The sequence below is a fragment of the Sceloporus undulatus genome, chromosome 5, assembly GCF_019175285.1.
Source record: "Sceloporus undulatus isolate JIND9_A2432 ecotype Alabama chromosome 5, SceUnd_v1.1, whole genome shotgun sequence".
In the NCBI taxonomy this organism is placed as follows: Eukaryota; Metazoa; Chordata; class Lepidosauria; order Squamata; family Phrynosomatidae; genus Sceloporus; species Sceloporus undulatus.
Genome location: NC_056526.1, coordinates 161,017,275 through 161,038,206, shown reverse-complemented (window position 1 = coordinate 161,038,206; position 20,932 = coordinate 161,017,275). Strand labels below are relative to the sequence as shown.

At 39.2% G+C, this 20,932-nt stretch overlaps 1 protein-coding gene across 1 annotated transcript in view; it reads right to left on the bottom strand.

Annotated features, from left to right (window-relative positions):
* Window positions 1-20,932, bottom strand: part of SEC24D (SEC24 homolog D, COPII coat complex component) — a 68,202-nt gene that overhangs the window by 14,941 nt on the left and 32,329 nt on the right. The window contains 5 exon segments of the mRNA XM_042470079.1: window positions 5,857-5,950; window positions 6,999-7,190; window positions 9,308-9,432; window positions 11,623-11,738; window positions 15,220-15,358. Coding sequence (XP_042326013.1) covers window positions 5,857-5,950; window positions 6,999-7,190; window positions 9,308-9,432; window positions 11,623-11,738; window positions 15,220-15,358 — 666 coding nt within the window.

Sequence of the window (20,932 nt, the reverse complement as noted above, 5' to 3'; positions counted from 1 at the left end):
TCCAATACAGGTTGGGGGGGGGGGGGGGCTGGACAGGGACAATATGCCAGATTTGATAACGGCATCACAGTTTTTTCACCAAATCAGCAGATGCCCTGCAATGCACTTCCACCCCTAAAATTGCCCCAGTGGTCTGGATAAGCTTCTGGATTACATTTTGGGTGCTAAAGAAGCCTAAAGTGGAAGGGAAAAAAGTTCTGTATGCATTGGCTATGGAAATATACCATTCTATCTGGGTCAAAGGAAGTATATGTCAACACTAGCTTAGATTCATATGTATTTTGCCATTATAAAAACAAAAATGCAAGGGTCAAACTGCCCATGTTGATATTATTCTTTGATTCTGCTGTCAGAAAACACAACAAATATACCATATTCACTGCACCTTCTCAGTACAAGACAATGCAGGTTTCAGTAGTCATGGGTAGATCTGATGTATGGCAAAGATGTAATTTAACCATCCCAAGGATAGACCAATGATAAAGGAAGCATGCAACCTCTCTTGGGGGACCCTCCAGAACCGATATTTGAAGGGATGTGAGGGGCTGCATGGAGATAAAGAGGGTAAACCTCTGTCCCATAAGCAGAATCCCAGTGATTTTATGGCACTGAATTTCACCCTGTGAACATCAGCCACACTGAGCACACAGGTTTAAGTGGCTTTACACTGGCACAAGCTACAGCCCAGGGCCATAAACAGAAGCTTGAATGCTTCTTTGCTCTTTAAGCCACGTGAAATAGCTATTAGATAAGTGTATTATCTCTTCATTAACCATGATAAAGTTCATTACAGTTTGTGGTTGCCTTCAGCACAGCACAGTAATGGCTGGTGGCGCCAATGTAAGTAGGATGGCGAATCTACTCTTAGTTTTAGTCCAAATTGGTTAATAAAAACTATCCAAGATGCTAAATCTACTTTGGAAACAGGATCAGCACTGTAGATAACTCCTTCAAGTTCTGGATTCAACCTGGAATAGGATTTGTGCCCTATTGATAATAGAGCCACTGGCTGCCATTGGCACAGCAGATAGGATGTTTTTAATGCAATCCCTAAACCTTTGACAGACCTCACAGCTAATCCAGTGCAAAATTGGGGATGGCTTTAGCACTGTCCCACTGCACTGATCAAGCTACCTGCTAATCTAAGATAAAACCAGTGAACCAGCTTCAAAGAGAGAATAAAGATGGCAACGTTCCCAACAGTTAATGTTTCAGGGCTTAGTGAGTCGCTCAAGGATGAAAGCAAATATCAAAAGGTTTGCATTCTAGACAAGTGATATGACCAGACTGGCACAGTATCGACTAATTACTATAGGAAATGTTTGGCTGCCACTGTTTGTGCTTTTAACGCTACACATGGATTGAACATAGAAGCAGAAAGAAGTTCCTTAAACTTTCACTTTGCTCCCAAGGCACTTTCGACGCATGGAAAAACAAATATCAAAAAAACTATAAACATCCATCAGTCCATCACACACTATCAAGTTTTACTTTGCTCTCTAATTTTACACACCCAGCTCTGGGAAGAAGCCCTTGCAATGAGCAAACATGGAGCACAATTTTCCATAAAAGGGAAATGCCCATTGCTTTTCCTTTTCATCAGGGATTGAGATACTAAGTCTTCTTGGATAAAAATAAATTGATGAGTTTGCATCCACTTGATAGAGGAATTGGCAGACTCCCATCTACCCTCCCAAAAAGGTGTGATAATACATGCAGAAGCAGAAGCTTGCTTATTCTAGCATTTTACTACTGGGATTGTCATCAGTTTACATCCTAATAAACTTTCTCATCCTTAGTCTACTATAAGAAAGTTGAATATCTATAGTACAATTGTATTAAAAGAAAAGGAGAAAGACTTATCAGTCTACAACCATGATTTTTAAATGGAGGGGTGGGAGCCCAGAGGTGCAAGGGTTGTTCAAGGGGGGTGTGAGACTTGAAGGCCCTGATCCCCCCTTTATCTCCCCTTCCCAAACTTTTTCTGTCCTGGAAGGTAAAACAAAGTCAGGGACAATGCTTGGAGAGAGAGAAGGAGAGCTATTTCCTTATAAAATGTTAAAATATGAATACACATGAATGTGTGAAGGAAAATACACTAAATAAACAAAATATTTTTAATCCTATACTATCTTGAAGGGGGGAATTTTCACATGCAGATATAAAGAGAGTCACAAGAATAGAAATGTTTGAGAACCACTCGTCTACACCATGACTAGAAAGACCAGGAAGTTCAGAGATCTAAACTATGGTTTGAATACCAGACATGTGCCTCCAGCTGATTTTGTTCTGAAAATGAATTCATTTTACTTAATTTAAATATGGCTATAGTCTACTACCTTCAGTCACTAGATGGCACAGTACCCTAACAACAGAAAGTCTTCCCTTCTTACTACCACGGTTCTCTGCAGGCCCCTCCAACCTTCAGAAATTTGAATAAGGGGCTGAGCCCATGTTATTCTGTTCACCTGGGTTGGTCCCTGGGTCAGCTTGAGGATGAGTGGATGTTTACACACCTGTCCCCACACTGACCTTGGACCCACTACCAGCATGGCTCTTTACCTTGTTGCACTATCGCTGGTCCTGAGAAGCCCAAATTGTATGTCTGATGTGGAAACAGGCCTGCTAGTTGCATCCATGTGGCCAGGTGCCCCATTTCCATGTCAGACACAACGATGGAAGACTTCTCAGTACTAGCAATGGTGCAGAAAGGTAGGAATTGTAGAAGGCCGTATAAACAGATGGGGTTTGCTGCAGAGTTTCCAGGAAACCCACATGAGGGCAATCATCTGTCCACTGCATTGAGCAACTTAAACAGAATTTATGGATCATCTTAGAAAACATGCATTAAAATGCATTTGGCAATTTAATAAATAATAATAAATTGTTTATTTATAAACCGCTTTTCCCAGGATTATAATTTCCCAAAGTTGGTGGAATGCCTCTGGACTGACTAACAAACAGACAAGTATTTCACCTAGCATTTACTGAGTTACAAACTCAACATCTGTCACACAAACAATAAGAGTAATAGATTACCCCTTTCTAAAGCTAGGGCTCCAGTCATACACTATACACATTAACCAAGGCCTATCTAAGTACATTTATGGACTACTTAAAGTATCATCCCTCCTCAAAAAAAACCTCCACAAAATATATAAGAAAGGTTTTCAAACAGCACAATTTTTAATCTGAGAATTAATTTCCTCTTCCTAGGGAGATGGTGAAATATAAAAATAGTGTGATCATTTGATTTATGTAGAATAATATGCATTGCTGTATTTGCTCACAGTTGGCATTGTGGAGTAAAAAAAACAAAGACAAATAAATGCAGAGACTAAAAGTCTGCTCAACCACTGAGATCACTTTCATGGTAAATACACACATGCACACACACGCACACACAATTCCAGATGGACCCTGAACGGCCCCTTTGAAGTTGTGATGTATTCATTTAATGGCCTTTGGTTTTAATTTTCTTTGTGTGTGTGCCCTCAGCATATTTATTTATTTCCTTCACTCATGACAGATGGTACTGGGCATTTATCTAAATTTATATAAATAAATACATTTTCTTTAAAACTAAAGGTAACTCAGATTTCTTCTCCCCTTCATAGAAACCTGGATACATTTAGTACAAATGAGCTAAGACACTAATAATCATGCTTTTAATAATTAAGAATGACACCAAAAAGTGTTGTTGCCACCTGGCACCAAAATTAAAATTACATCATAGCAAGAAATAAATCATTCACTTATTTTTGAACATGTGGAAAGTTTAAAAAAATAGGATCAAATTTATATGCAGTAAGGAACATTTACTAAGTTAGGGCACTCATCCATTTAAGTGAGTATCATTTACATGGGGCTGGACAGTCTCCCATTGGTGGGAGGCTGCATGTCGGATCCTTCCCAATCTGCCAGTAGCTGGATCCTGCTGTCATGTTGTAGCAGCAAAAAAGCTATTTTTTCCTTCCAACACAAAGGTGTACTTTGTTTTGAAGTAGAATCATACTTTTGGGAGGCTTCCAAGAATGCAATTCTGCTTTAAAACAAGATAAGCACTCCCTGTGCACTTTGTTTTTAAAGAAGAACACAGCCAACTTTTTAACCTTGTTTCCCTGAACTGAGGGCACAACTACACTGACAGAAAAATCCAGGTTATCTTCAGGTTACCCTGATCTGCAGTAACCATGGGCTTATCTACATAAACGAGTTAGAGAGAAATGTCCACAGAGTTCTCCCTTTCGAATAAACCCCAATCTGACAACCCACAGTATGCGCAGACCCTTGAGGGCACCAAACAGGCTATAAATATCCAAACTGCATATGTCCAATTTGTGACCACCAATTGTAGTGAGGAACCACAGCAGCTCTGTCCAATCATCATGCCACCTGGGTCACACCCAGCTTTCCATGGATTCTTCAGGACTTCTCAATAGCATCCCCTCTACAACCCTAAGCCTCCCTGATCCAATTTTCATACCTCTACAGTTGGTGCTCAGTACCCACAAATGCTTTATCCATGGATTCAAGTATCCATGGTTTGAAAATATTCAAAAAAAATATAAAGTCCAAAAAACAAACCTTGATTTTGTCATTTTATATAAGGGACACCATTTTACTGTGGGACTTCAGCATTCAAATATTTTTGTATCCACGAGGTGGTGGTGGTCCACTGTATTTTGGTGTTTGTATGGTATGTCTACTTGAATTGTTACTGTGTGCTGCACTGTTGCATATCTCTAAATAAAAACCTTATTTATTCATCAAACCTGGAGTTCTCCAGCAGTTACTACTGGTATACACAGGTGAAAACGGTCCCTTGCAGTACTCAACTTCTCACAAGCCTCCTCTTATCTATCAGTTCCCTCAGTATTGAAGAAGACACTGACACACTTGGTGGGGACTCCAAATCCCCCCACTTTTTTGGGTAACAGTTTTTTTCCCACCCCTCTCCCCTCCCACCCCATGCTTACTGCAATTCTCCAGGGATTCAGTCAGGATTTTCCCCAGTCATCCCTTCAAATTCATTCACAGCACCCTGGTAGCCTTGCTCCAAGAAAAGTGAAAATTTGTGAAACATGCCTATTCTCTCCCTGATTCTGCAATCCTCTAGGATCTAGACTCAGAAAATGCAGTGAGATAAAATCTGTCTGTTTACTCAGCTTTCAGCTACTGCTGCTTCGGTTACCATGTTTCCACAAGTATAAGGTGGAAAAAATGTACTTGTAACTTTTTTAAATGTGTAAAGTTGTATTTTATACAGTTAACAAAAAAGGAGTTGAAAAATAAGAAGATGTTTTTTTGTTTGTTTTTTTCCTGTGGACATGCATTTGTCTCTGAAAAGAGACAAAGATAAGAAGGAAGGAGAGAAGGAGAAAGAGAAGGAAAGGAAAATGGAAAAAGAGAGAGGGAGGACTGTATATGAAAGTAATATATTTGATATAATCCTATATACTGAATGATGGACACCCCCTACACTGGAACCTGTGTAGAAAAAGCAGCATGCCTGATTCACTCTCAGAGCTATCACAAAATTCTAGCACCTCAGAGGATTAGCAGTTTTTCCCCATCATCAATCATCATCATCATGTTACATATGTATTCAGTGTATACATATTAGTGTGCATGCTGTCCTCCTTCCAACTCTGTCCTTACAACAACTCTATGAGGTAGATCAGGCTTCAGAAAGTGCTACTCAGGGAATGTTTGATGATTTAGTAGGTGATTATATCCTGTATTTCACAAGTCTCCCAATACTCTAACTGCTTGACCATCCCACTGTGGGAAATGTTAGCTTTCAGCCATAGCTTTGTCCTAATAAGGACATTGTGGTGCAGAATACATTCTAACCTTTAGCGCTTCCATGCCAGCCTGAATCACAGGAGCAAAGACTGTCTCACTCTCATTAGTGTCAGCAAACATCTCTGGAATCTGGTCCAGCAAGCTACAGAAAGGGAGAAAGGTCAGTGTCAGTGTTTCAACAGGTTGAAATAGACAGGATAATCCTTCAGAACAAGAAAATCTTAATGACACCAGGTCCCCTTGCTGAAAGATTACCACATCAAGTGAAAAAGAGAATTACAGTTGTTAGGCTTATCAGCCTTTACAAAGCTACTTCAATGTTGCTGGGTTTTTTAGTGCTACTCAGCTGAACCAAGAAAAATTCTGCTTTAACCAAAATGCACTACTCAAGCACACCACTTTTTATGAAAGGCCAACAATCAAAATTTTCCAAACATTGACAGATCCATTTTCTGAGGTCTTTAGAACATTAAGCTACATATATTTTATAAATTTAAATGTTTTCCACCATACTGAATGTTTACATAGATACATAAACATTCACCAAAAACAAACAAACAAAAATCATCACCCTGTCCAAGTTTCAGCTCTATAACAGTCTATATAAGAAAAAAGTTTAGAAGTAGCATGGGCAAAGTTGAGTCCTGGGCTCACATCCCCCCCCCCCATTTTTCTGGCCCTTGGAACATCCATACTTCTAAGAATGGCCTGTTCCTGGACAGTAAAAAGGATGTAAAACTTCTCAAAGCCTCTAAGAGTGGAAATTTTAAAAAGGTTGCAGAGCTCTCTTGCACTGATTCAAACACACATATGCACACACAAAGTGGTGTTTCAAAACTGGGTGTGGACTTCTGGCCACTTGTGGCAGTCAGCGTAGCCCACAGATGGTGCTGGGGCAGAAAATTGCCCTCCAGATGTAGCAGTTGTTCATTTCTGCTTAGAATATCAGTGTGCAGACTGATTCACACCAATAGCTATCTCACTGGCAGTAACTTCTAGGCATGCATGTGTGTATAGTAGTATATATGTAAAAATGTTTTCCATGCATATATCTTCAGAAGCAGGTTATTGAAAACAAAATATTTATAATACATAAGCAGAAGTGTCTGTCACAGATTAAGTGGAAAATGAATGACTTTCTCAGATGAGTATATTTCCATCTGAGCAAAACAATGGTATAAACTATTTACTTGTGGATAACTGATCGTGACTCCTGAAAGCTGACGAGGAAACCATCCAGCAAAGGCACAAAGACTTCACCAACATCAGTGACAACCATCATCTGAGGTTGTGCCAGGTTGCTCTTTACGTTGAAGAAATGGAGGACTTTGTTGTAGGTGACAAATCCAACACGGATACTTGACATCTCCTCTTGTTCCTCCCTTTAAGAGAAATGATTTTGGAAAGCATGGTTGAAAGTATATTCAATTTTGCATGGGGAAAAAATCAGATTTATCTGTAATTATCAATCATATTATTTTTGGCAGAACTGAACAGCAACAAATATCTCAATGAGATATCCAGATTTTAGCCATAGACAGAGTGAATATGTCTACTTCCAGAACTACAAACCAGAATAGTGTTTCTGCTGGGCATGTGCATGTACATTTACACTTCTCACCTTTAGAAGACATAAACATTTCTCTGGAAATTCAGCTCAGGAGCAACTGACTCTTCTTTTTTCAAGAAAAAGTTCACAGGTTACTATGTTAGCACAGTCTGCATACCCCACACTGTATTTTGAAGTCTCCATCTTTCATATCTCATGTCTGGAGACAGCATTTTCTTGAGAGATCGATGACCTTTCAGCACTAGGTCAGGTTTCCAGGAGAAAAGGATCATGTCCCAAGGCATGTGCACATCCAGTAATAGGACAATCAAATCTAAATGAGTGTACTAAATGCTCCTTCCTTCCCCAAGTCCTCTGCATTTCCTCTTGCAGCTTAAGACAAAGGATCTCCTTGCACCTAAAGCAATAAGATAACTTTTCTGCCTATCCCCTGTTGTATCACTATAAAGGTATCATTGTTTTGTAGATTGGGGTGATACTGTACAGTACACCCACTCCTTACACAGGGGATCTGTTCCGGACCCTCCCATGTAAGGGGAATCGAGCGTATGCTCAAATCCTACTCAAAATAATGTGGTGCACTCCTGTGGCACACCATGGGCACGTCCCCCATTGCGGCTTGCCTTCCGTGTGAACTCAAGTCTGTGTAAGGCAAGCCTGCATAAGGGGCACGCCAGCTGTACTTTCCTATATGGCCAACACAGCTACCCCTGGATATGTTTTCAATTATTAATGGTATATACAGGGGCAAACAGTCCTAAAGGTTATCCAGCCCCTTGCAAAGCCAATTCCTCCAACAATTAAAGTTAATACTGTCATACTATGTGGAGACCCCTCTGTCCTCCACCTTTCTTTTGGTAACAATGGCCCGTTACAGACGGGCCTTAAACTACGGACTCAGTCCATACTAGGGTTAAAAAGAGGCGTCGCTTCTGGACATCACTAACCCTAGTACGGACTGAATCCGTACAAAATGGCGGTGCCCCTTCCACATGGGGGCCACCATGAGGACATCACGAACGCGCTGTCTCCAAATAGGGCGGCGCGGACGTGATGCTGTCACGCCACGCGAGGGCACTTAGTGCGCCCTTTCGGCAGAGCAGGAAGGAGCTCCGAAACGGAGATCCTTCCTGGTTTGCATCGCTGGCGCAGCCATGTGAAGGCTGTACCAGCGACGCAAATCAGAAAGGGGCTGAGTGGCCCCTTTCTGAGAGTCCCTGCCGCCGTTGGGGTGTCCTTGGGGCTTGAAGCCCCAAGGACACCTCTTTCCAGGTCACGGGGAAGCGGCCTTTTGCCGCTTCCCTGCAGCCTGGAAAGCGGCAGATCAGGGCCTCGGAGGCTGCCGTTCTGGCAGCTGAGGCCCCGATCTGGCAGGGAAAGGGCCGGTAATAGGCCACCCCAAACGGGCGGTCTGTAACGCACCAATGTCTCTTGGCAGTGGTGAAGTTATTTTCTTCCTATTATGTACACTCCTAAAACATTCTTTCAAACAAGTAAGAATTGATAAATAAACATTTAACATGGGCAAACTTCTGGTTTTTAAAATTTGTTTTTATTTAAGCCAGCCACCCCCATTATGGCACCTTCCACATGTATTGGACTTCAGCTCCCACCATTTTCAACTAACAGTCACTGGTTGTGCTGCTTGGGTATGCTAAGAGTTGTAGTTGGGCACCTCTGCAGGCACCAGGTTGTGGAAGGCTGATTTAAGCCAAATGTCTGTTTGAAGTATGGGAAGACATAGGGTCGAAGTAGGAAGAGAAATAAATTCACACCACAACTATGTAAGTGTATCACTAGAAGAAAGGGGAAAGCCTCCCCCCTGCCCCAGCCAAAGGGCAGAGAAAAATTGTTACTAACATGTAGTTGTTATTACTTCTTTACCAAATGGAAAAAGCTAAACTGCTGCATGTTTACAGTTGTCCTTACCTTGGAAGTCTATCCAGTACAGTCTTCAGTTCATCACAAATGAGTTTAACAAGACCACTCTTTATGTTATTGTATGACACATCAATCATGAATATATAGGCTGGTGGCTGTGTAGGCTTGTTGTTCTGCAAAAAGCAAGAAAAATAAATACCCAAGATTCCTAATGCAACCAGATTTTTACAGACAATTCAAATAAATATTGGATATTCCCATGCTTAAGTAACTGCCACAGCATGATGGCCCCATCCTATCATTAATCCCAACTAAAGTAGGCTCACTGAATCAATGATATTTACCTTTATGTGGACTTACTATTCAACAATTGATTTAATGTGTATATTCTAGTTGGCACCAAGCAATAGGATTCAAGCCATAATTTCAAACTGACATTATTTCACATTTGAGTAAAGGAATTAGTACTGGAAAAATGTAACACCAATTGTCTCTATTAATGTTTCACAAGTAGCTTGCCCGTTTTTATTCCTTAATCTTCTATCCATTTCTTCCTTTTGAACAAAATTTGCAATTCTCTATCAAAAATATCACCTTTGCTGTCTGTGGTAATTATAAAATATTGTTCTGTTGTTTCCAACTTTTACTAAAACATGGAAAGGCAAGATCCTGTTGTTGTTGTTGTTGTGTGCCTTCAAGTAGTTTCTGACTTATGAAGAACCTAAGGCAAACTCTCCCACCCCAGTACTGTTTCAGAGCATCTATAACTTTATAGGGCAGATTTTGGGGAGCATTGAGCAGGTAAGCACTGTAAGGAAATGAGAAATTGGCAAAAATGACTGCCTGTAATACCCCACTTCCTCAAAGGGACTGACCTTCAGTCTCAGCAAGTATGGATCCAACCTCAAGTATCATTTTAAAGCACACACATATATGAGTGTGTGTTATGTGAGTTAATGCATGCACAGAAATGCACACAACACCCTCCAGGAACATGATAAAATCTGAATCAAATGCACTTGTCATCTGCAAAATGTCTGCTTATTTCTCAAAAAACAGATTTATTATGTTACAAAATTAAAATACTGAAAATATAAGCCAAGTACTCAGGAAGACAGAGACACAGACACACATGCACAGAGAAAGAGAGACCCACACAAAAGTTTCTTATAGTTCTTCTGAAGAAAACATAAAGACAATTTATGAGAAGCCAATTGAGAGATCTGTTCCAAAGCAATCATTTGCAGGTTGACCTTTGTTCCCAAGAACATAAAGATGATAAACATTCGTTCTGTCACAGATCTGGTGCTGGATATTCCTTGAATTAAATGAACACTTAGAGGAGGAGGCCATAATATTTCCACTATCAAACCATCAGACTGAGCTTTAGCATGTGTCAAGTGCTATGTCAAAACTACTTCCTGCTCCATGATTAACTTGTTAAAGTTCATATAAACACACACAGGTTAATCACATTGATATGGTAAAAATGCAAGTAAATATCATATTTCACTTAACCCAAGTCTTCAGCTACAGTGTGATAATGAGTGCAGGTTTTGTGAGTGTACTTTAAATCATACATGTATAATAATGTTTCCATTTTCCTTTTATTCATATCCATGTGTCTTTGAAACAATCCCAGCCTGTAAAATAAAACAGACGCAGCAACCCAGGTGGAGTTCTGAGTTTTTAAAAATGGTTCCAATTTCAGCATTTGCAGCCGGCTAACAAAAATCTTCATACTTTACGTAAATTCTATAACTATCTATTAAAAGACTTTGGCTAACTTCCTGGCACATTTATTGAAAAAGTAAAATGCTTTGTATTTGCTAAATCAATTCCAAAGTATGGCAACACCACTCAACAGCTGTTATTTGTTAACATCTCCCTGAGCAGCTCATCCTCATTGTTATTCAATAAGCATGAAGGAAAGCTGTGGTTTTCTTTAAATGGAGGGGAGGGAAATACATCACTGTAGTTGAGTTGGATCCAGTTCACTTTTCTTATATAGTGAAATGTACCATATCAGTGAGGGACTTTACAGTGTGAACTGTCAACAGTAAAAGGGGCATGAACAGCCAGTTTATAAATCAAGTTGAATTAAGAACATTCATACAATGGAAAATAATTTAATCCCATCAGCCCAAATCCAGTAATCTGTGAATACCCAATTGGAAACACAGATATCTTGAAGCTTTTCAGTTAGTTCAATGAAAGAATCAATTGGTCTGAATCCTGTTGGTTAGTTTGAGCTATGGCAGACCCATTGAATCATGTGTGTATATTGAGATTTTACAAACATACTGGACTCTCTGATTTACTACATATTTTACCAACCTTTTTTCTATGTGGAAGAGACTTACCCTGCAATAATCTAAAGTAGCAATGTATTCATATGATCCTAGAGATAATTCTGGCCTTTCATAGTGGTCTATTCTTCTGCCAACATGGTCCAGATGTTGAAAATAGAAAGGAGGGACTGAAGAAACAAAAACAGGAAAGCTGATTTCTCCCATTTTGTTCAACACAGATGAAAAAATAGAAACTCTTGCTTCATAGGTATACTAATGTCTAGCAATTCCAACAGATTTTATATTAAAAGAAGAGCACTGCAAGAATTTGTTTATATGAACAAAATAGTACTCCTACTCCTAACCCTTTAATCTCTCTCTCTATACACACACACACACACACACACACACACACACACACACACACACACTTGACATTAATTTTCATTTACCTCTGCTAGCAATAAGAAATAAACTGTTTGTAATATACATTTGGGATTCCAGCTAAGATCACTCAATCCTTACTATGTATGTCTACATTCACATACCTTGTCCCAAATTATTTTGGTATTTTTGTCTTAAATCCAATCTAATCCCAGATAGAATAGAACTCACAGAAATAATGTGATTTAAATATATTCACAACTCTTTATAAGTGCAATATTATTGAGCATACTGTACATGAGACACTGTAACAAGTTCTGTGATTACAGTTTGTGATGTTATATGGTAAACACCAAGGATGATCCTGCTCACTGTCTGGCACACATTTGCTAAACAACACATCATGCCGTGCTATAATTATATTTTAGGTTAAACAAGTGCAGATTTGCCATAGAGGTTTCCTAATGTAAAGTCAATATTTTGCAATATCTGTTAATATTCTATATTAGCCAAGGTAGTGCAACCAAGCACCAAAATTTCCTACCATCCAAACCTAATTGATTGTAACCCACTCTGATCCTCTGGGGAGAGGCGGGCTATAAATAAATATTATTATTTATTATTATTACTATTATTAATAGGAATGTTTGCCAAGCCCCCATCATATCAAAATATAACATACACATTGAGATGTTGCCAAAAGCCTGCAGCTTAGATACAGCCCATGCCATGCACACAGGCAGTCTTTTAAAATAGTCACCAAGGTCAGAGTGTCTTTCCCCACTTTCTGCAATCTTAGGGCAAGTATGAGGCAGTTCAGTACCTTATATCTCACTATGTATCTTTTCAACACGCTGTAGTCCTTCTCTTTCCTCCATCCCAATACAAGTTTGTACTATCATTTTCACTGAGAGTCCCAGATGTAAGCCCACCACCTTATAGGTCTTTTTATTCTCCTAAATTCACTGTTGTCAATATGCAAAGGGATCTTGTTGCATCTTTGAGACTAACCATGCAAAAGAAGTTGAACCATAAGCTTTCATAGGCCAACTCTATGAAAGTTTACGCTACAACTTCTTTTTCAGTTAGTCTCAAAGATGCTACAAGATCTTTTTGCATACTGATATCCCAGACTAATACAGCTATGTCTGTTCAGCAAGAATGGGCAATTTCCTCTTAATTCTTCTGCTTGTGATGGGTTGTTGAAGCTTTAATTACAGTGTACAAGCAAACACAGATGAAAGGGCACTGTCGAAGTGCAAGCCATTCTATTTAATTTTCAGTATGGGTGTAAATAATAGCTTGGCAGTACACCATTATGCAAATAGTGGGCATTTGTGAGAACTTCAGGCTGAGTAACAGCCCATGCAGCTGACGGCTTTTTATATTTCATTCTACAGATTAGGCTTTGAGACAAACAAGAGTTGGCATAAGTCTTTTAAGGTTCATGTTTCAGAGTTGAAAAGATTACTGTATTAGGGAAAGCTCTGTGCCACTTTGATCCAGCTGAGGAAATCCAACTAGATACAAACGTCTCGAAAGGCTCATTCTGGCAAAGCCTTGGGAGCCAGCCAGAAGCTCAGCAACTCATGAGTCACATGCAATTGCACTTGGACAAATATGGCATGGCATCTCCCTTTCAAAGCAACTCCTGTCGAAATAAAATTAATGGTTGATTTAACCATTAAAGTCTTCTGTTGTAGAAAGGAGGTGGTGACTTAAATATTTTCTCTTTTCCAAGTGGTCAAAACAATTATTTTTCCAGCTGAAGCATACTTTCAGCCTCCTCTGAAAATAATTTCATGGAATGTACCATCAAGCTATATTATGGCACAGGTTTCTTTAAGCACCTCTCTCCTTGAATTAAATTGTTGGTAAGACAGAAATCTTTGCCACAAGTATAGTAGTAGTGTCTGCTGAGTCCTATGAAAGTGCAATGGTTAATTCACTCCAGCATTTAGTTCAAACCTTAAAGAACCTTTCCCAAGGTTCTGAACTGATTTCAAACACAGGTTCAACACTTTTAGGTCAGACCAAAACCCAAAGCAAGTTCACCAACACACTAATTTCAGCAGCTGCATTCTTTTGCAGAATTGATCTCAGCAAAGGATTCAGTTATATGTTCTTTGAACGTTTTGACCATCCCTCCAGAGTAAATTTATATGTACTTCTTAGGAAAGCCAGGTAAAAGCTCATCGCCAATGTTTTTTATTCTCTGTGTTTATTCCACACATCAACATGACAGTTCCTTTTTCCATTCCACTTGGAGCGAGCCCTTTTTGAATGAAAACATTTCTCACTGGGAAAGTTGTTGCATCTTTAAGCCTACAAAAAATAGCAGCTGTGCTATTTTGTCCTTTTTTCAGTTATGCCCATTTAAGAAATACTTCCTTGGGCCTCCTAGACCAAATGAATGAGTGAATTTATCTGATACAAGTTGACATAAAGAATGTTAGCAGTCTACACCAAAATCAGATGTCTTCATAAAAGAACATAAAGATCATCTCAAAAAAACAATTCCTGATGAAATGAGTCAGTCAGCACCTCAGTTCATAAGAAGTCAAATATTTAATAAAAAGCTCCATTCACGTAGTTTTGACAAGATGCTGGTCCTTAGATCAGGATACAATCCCAATCTCATTTATCTGGGAGAAAGTTTCAAGGAACACAGCAGGATGTCTTTCTGAGAATTATGAACAGAAATAAGTTGGAATTTTCTTTGTAAATTTGTACACAGTGATGCTAAGAGTATATGGCAAAGAGGGTAAAGAAGTGTTTTACAGAATTGAAACTTCTTAATCTCAATTTCAGGGGGGACCTTTTCTAGGGGTCATTCTGAGGATTATCATGATTCCTAAACATCTTACTTTCCCTCAGTCTTCACTATTCATAAAATCACAACAGAAATCACAGAAGTAGCCTCATAACTTTTACTGGGAACCTCTCCTAAGATCGCCAGGTGATCCATTTTCAGGTTCTGTTGCAATGCTCTTAACACAGAGTGTTTGTAATGAAGCGAACAATGGTATCATTTAAGAACACAAGTGAAGTATCAATAGCTAGAGGTGGGGCTAAAGCACCTGACATGTGTAATCTCAAGTCCTGATTTGGGCCTATGTGTATAAACCACTTCTACTTCAACACATTTAGAATGGGATTACTTCTGAAGTTATACATGTTTTGAAGATAACCAAAATGGTTTTGCATTTGTTTGGGGGGGGGGGTTGGGTTGATTTATCTGTAGTTTCAAAATGAATAAGAATGTGGCATGCATATACTACTTACCATCATTTACACAGCTGCAAAATCCACACTGGTATTTTCTTCCCCCCTCAATGAACTGCATGTAGGGGCACATATAGGCTTTGCAACGGTTGCATCGGATAGGCCCCGTTTCACCATGGTTGACCACATAAATTGGTGTCTACAAAGGTTGTTGTTTATAAAAAAAAGTGATGTACAGTATATTAAAGCAATCATGGCATCAACAAAGCATTTTGACAATTCTGTACTTAGAATTTCATGAAGCACTGGGCATAATTAGTAGGTACAACCTAGGTCAGTAATAATTAGGCAGGATCATATTTACTGTAAATAAAGAGTAATACTGATAATCAGACATAATTGTGTAGCATAAATCAGTGATAGTACGTATTTGGAAATAAACTCCATTGAAATTATACAGTGTCATCGAGAATACGTGTTACATTTTTTAAAAAAAAAAATGAACATGCATAGTCTATTCTTGAAAATGCTTTGCCTAACATGGAAGAGTACACGTTAAATACTTTCTGGTCTTTCACAGTATTAAAAGAATAGGATTTTTTTCACTAGATAAACATAGTTTTAATACATTTCTTCTTTTTTTGAAAAACTGCACATACAGTATGTGAATTACTTCCTTCTATACAGAAAAGGTTTTTAAAAGGATTTTTCTTCAAATACGTATGAAAATTCATCAACCACAATGTTTTGCAATATGAATTTGTTACTATTTTGAAACGTTTTTTTTAAAAAAACGGGTTACCTTTGAAGCAAAAAAAAAAAAAAAAAGCAGAAATCAATCCATATGCAGATTAAATTTCTTTGAAAATAAACATATCCCTTTAAAAATTATCAGCAGCTTGCCTCTTCATTCTTGGGATCACACAAACATTATGAGAGTCACAGAAACTCAGAGTTGGAAGGGAACACAAGGGCCACTTAGTCCAATCCCCTGTCATGCATAAATACAACTAAAGCACTCCTGAAAGATGCCTACCCATGGATGGCGAATCCATATTTGATAGTCATTTACTAAGAAATGGCTGAAGGGTAAGTTTTATATATCCCTCTGAATTTGTGGCTTTGGATCTTATGGTTTTGATTATTCATGAGGTTGCTGGCTCCCCCTCCTGCCTCCTGCTTCCCCCCCCCCCCATGCTCCTTTCCATTCCCCCTTCCTTACCACCTTCTTTTCCTGCCGCCCCCTGGCCTACCTTTGCCTCGGGGCTGGGAAGGGGCCTTCCCTCAGTCTGGGGGGGAGTGAGCCAGAGTGCGGGAGCTGCCAGAGCCTGTAATCTACATCCCGTTGGTTGGCAGCCATTGCAATTCCCCTTCTTGCCAAGCGCATGCCCCACCCCCCCCATAGGTTTTCTAAGCATATACATTTTATGTGCACTTCCTGGAAAGGAAGCTCCCCCAATGTCTATGTACCTTCATAGTCTCCTGTTGACTTATGGCAACCCCATGAATTACATAGGTTTTTTTTTTTTAAAGGCAAACAATAGTTGGAAGGGGTTGCCAGTTCCTTCCTCTGAAATATAGCCCACAGCACCTGGTATCTGTTGGTGCTCTCCTATCCAAGTACAACCAGGGATGACCCTGTTTAGCTTCCAAGATTAGACTGGAGCTGGTGCCTTTGAAATATTTAGGTCCTAATAAGCCCCTGCACTGCCAATTAGAATTACTTCCAGTTAAATGGCTATTACTGTACTGTACCTCCTTAATTTTGGTTGGAATATATCCAGAATGCAAGCAACCTTGACAGAACACACCATCTTACATTAAAAAAAAAACAACATTAGTTGAGATTCTGCATTAGGACACATAGCTATAATGATAGATTCCCATCACTGTAGCTATGTCTCCCAATGTGACCCCCCCCAAAAAAAAACCCCCACCTCAGAAGCCAAGCAGTGTCAACAACGTAGGGATTGCTATGGGGAATGAAGCAGTGAATGAAGAAGCATCCAGCCCTCTCCTAGCAGCCAGACACTTTCCAACAAGCAGATGCTGTAACCCCTGTTCTTTGTTGCACAGCACCCTGCTTCTGAGGCTGCATCCACACTGCAGATATTATCCAGTCTGATGCCACTTTAGCTGTTGTGGCTCAATATTATTGAATTCTGGGAAGTGTTGCTTTGTGAGACATTTAGCCTTCTCTGTCAGAGAGCTTTGGTACCACAAGAAACTACAAATCCCAGGATTCCATTGCATCAAGCCATGGCAGTTAAAGTGGCGTCAAATTGGATTATTTCTACAGTGCAGACACAGCCTGGGAAAGGGCTAGATGCTTCATTTATCACTCTGCTTTCCAGCACCTTGAAAATCCCTATGTTGGTGGCACTGCTTGGTTTTAAGGGTGGTTTGGGGGGGCACCCCTCAAACATGTTCAAATATTTAGAATGCTGTAGATTTATTTTACAACATTTCTAATACTGAAGAAAATGCCAGATGTCATTTATTTATTCACACATGCTATTTCCACTCCTTTGTTGTTAACAGTCTGATTTGCTGCAGAAAATAAATGTCAGTGAACATGTTACAGTGAAAAAAGGAAATTGAAAGAAATATACAGTATCTTCTTAAAATTGTCTCCAGAAACCAGCAAGCTCAAATTAAACATAGGTAATAAAAGTCATTAGTTGAGTTTAGGAAACTGAAGATATATTTATTTCCTTGCTGGTATTTAAAATATTACCAGATAGACAAATATAGAAAAAAAATGACAAATTGTTGCGTTAACAAATTAGAACTGGACATTTTTCCTCTCCCTTCCTTCCTATGCCACAGAAAAGAGCAAGTTCTCAAAAGTTACTCCATCTGGTTTTAAACAGTCGTACATTCAATGGTTTATAACGATCTTCTTGGTTTTTTTTGAAAAAAGTTGTCAACAGAGCTGGATCAGAACAGAGACAGCCAAACGAAACGCTCACATATTTCTTAGAAAAGCTAACTGGAGTATAATTATAGGATAATTTTAAGCAATATTTTGGAAACAAAATGTTACTACATAAACAGCTGCCACAATGTCACCTACTTAAATCAGGTTAAATACACAAATCCATGCAAGTCATTCTGCAGTAAAATGAAAATGCCACCCACTGTGGGAATAATCTAGTTATCCCAAGAATAACAACTTTCAAAAGAAATCTATGTTCTCATAAGCAAGTTTATTCTGGTATTTGCCTATTCACCATAAATTCAGATCTTGGAAAAGTTACTTCAGGACTGTAAATATTGGAGTCCCCCTACCAGTATGGTCAATAACGAACTCTTCCAAGCACTGAAGATCTACATTCCTTAAAGTCAGTAGGTATAGTTATTTAGGATAATGATTTTGGCCAAATTTTATGCCACCTGATGTAATTTCTTTCTGGATTATATACCAGTCATTTTTCTTTCAATCTCCCTAGAAATATTATCAGCAAAATAAAACTATCAATCTGTTTGTGAGCCAGCACAGTGTAGTGGTTTGAGCACTGAACTAGGACTCTGGAGACCTGGATCAAATTCCCACTTAGCTGCAGAAACTCACTGGATAACCTGGGACAAGGCACATTCTTGCAACACGGAAGAAAGCAATGAGAAACCTTCTCCAAAGGACCCCCCCCCCCAAAAAAAACACCCCATGATAAGTTTGCCTTGGGGTTGTCATAAGTTGGAAAGGACTTGAAGGTGCCAAGAACAACAATGAAATATTTGCTTTCCATTTTAAACTTGTGGGCAACAATTTCCTTTTGAAGACTACATATGATATTTTAAAACTGATTATAAACCTGCAGTAAAACAATATCTACTCTGTATGTGTTACCTGGAACTGGATTTATACATACCCGCTTTATTAAAATTAACTAGATAGATAGATAGATAGATAGATAGATAGATAGATAGATAGACATAGATAGATAACACACACATTGCTTTCATCCTGTTTGGGAATATAAATTTTGTAACATACACTTTTTATGCCTCATACTCTCTGTAGGTGTCACTGTGCACTCAGAGAAATTATGGAGATATATGCAAAAGGCCTGTGCCTTTTTCAATCTCATTTAAGCAATTAAAAACAAAATCTTACTGCCCTCAAGGGAACAGGCTAAATTTATCTAATCAGATCGGAAAATGCTGGCTATGCACAGTACACTATACAGTAATGATAGCTACAGAGCAGTTAAGAAATATACAGAACCAGCAGTAATAACACTGTTTTGTCTACAAATGAAAATTGGAATAAGAAATATGACCTTCAATACCAGTTAATGTTCAAGCTTCCCATCATTGCTGTGTGTCTTCAAGACATTTCTGACTTACGGTGACCCTAAGGTGAATCTAGTCCAGGATTTTCTTGGCAAGATTTATTCAGAAGGGGTTTGCCTTTGTCTTCCTCTGAGACTCAGAGTGCAACTTGCCCAAGGTCAGCTGGTGGGTTGCTATGACTGAGTGGGGATTTGGGACCCTATTGCACTATACTTTTATAGTGCTGCTGTTCCTCTTTAACTGCATTGACAATTTCCTGTGGAATTCTGGGGTATGTATTTTAGTGAGGCTCCAATGCCCCTCTCAAAACTGCAGTTCCCAGAACCCAATAGGACATTGCCATGACAGTTTATGGTGAATAATAGCACTATACTACTGTGATAGGGCACTTCAACCCTGGTTTCCCAGACTCCTTGTCGAGACTCAAACTACTACACTATGCTAACTCCACATCCATGTGTCACACAATGGCCTACTAGCATTTGGCTATTTAGTTGGATTAATAGACTGGGAATCTTTTTTTCAGTTATCTGTTAGGCACATCAGCGCCATTTGCATTTTTGCATAGAAAGACTGAAGTGGTCTTAGAAATGAGCTTTATTTATCACCAGTAACTATTTCTGGCACAGTTTCTTTAGCTAACATACAACACCTGTGGCCCTCAACCGGTATCTGAACCCTCTTCTTCTGAACAGAGCATTTCAACATCTGAAGATACATACCGTTGACCAGACTGGCATCATCATACTTGTGTGTGTGTTTATAAAACAGCCTTTGGCTCATATGCAAATCACCTTAGCAGTCAAACGTTCTATTATTAAATATATCCCAGGAGCAATCTACCATTAGATGAGTCAGTCATCCACCTGAGACAGCTAATTTGGGATTTCATAAAAGGACTGTAAAATTATATTAATTATAATTGAATACTTACTGTCAAAGAAGGAAAGAAGTGCCTATAGGGTTTTCCACCCAGAGTAACAAAATAATGTGACTAGTCCTGCGCACCAGGACAGTGCCTTGACTTTAAGAGTGGGTGTCATTAACTGCTCTACTGGTGTCTTTAGCCAGTCCTGGTGCAAACATTACTGCACTATTAAGACAAAGATTATCACTCTCTACCCACCCCTAAAAAGCCAATGCTATTTTTTTTCCCTCATCTTTTCCTTGAGGTAACAGATACATGCCTGGCAGGTTAATACATTCACAGATGTCAAGGGGTACAATGCTCACTAGCATACCATGAAATCAAAAGGGCAAACAAATACCATTTCATATTAAAGCCCTAGAATGAAGCCAAGGAATCCTAGACAACTTGTGTGGACAAATTAAGCTAAAGGTTTACAGCCACATTCCATGGCCAGCAACAACATTTTAAGCCTTATTACGATGTCCATAAATCAATGCTAGGATAGCTGACATACAATTTGTAAGCCGCTCTGATAGCCTTTTGGCTGAAGAGCGGGGTATAAGTAAA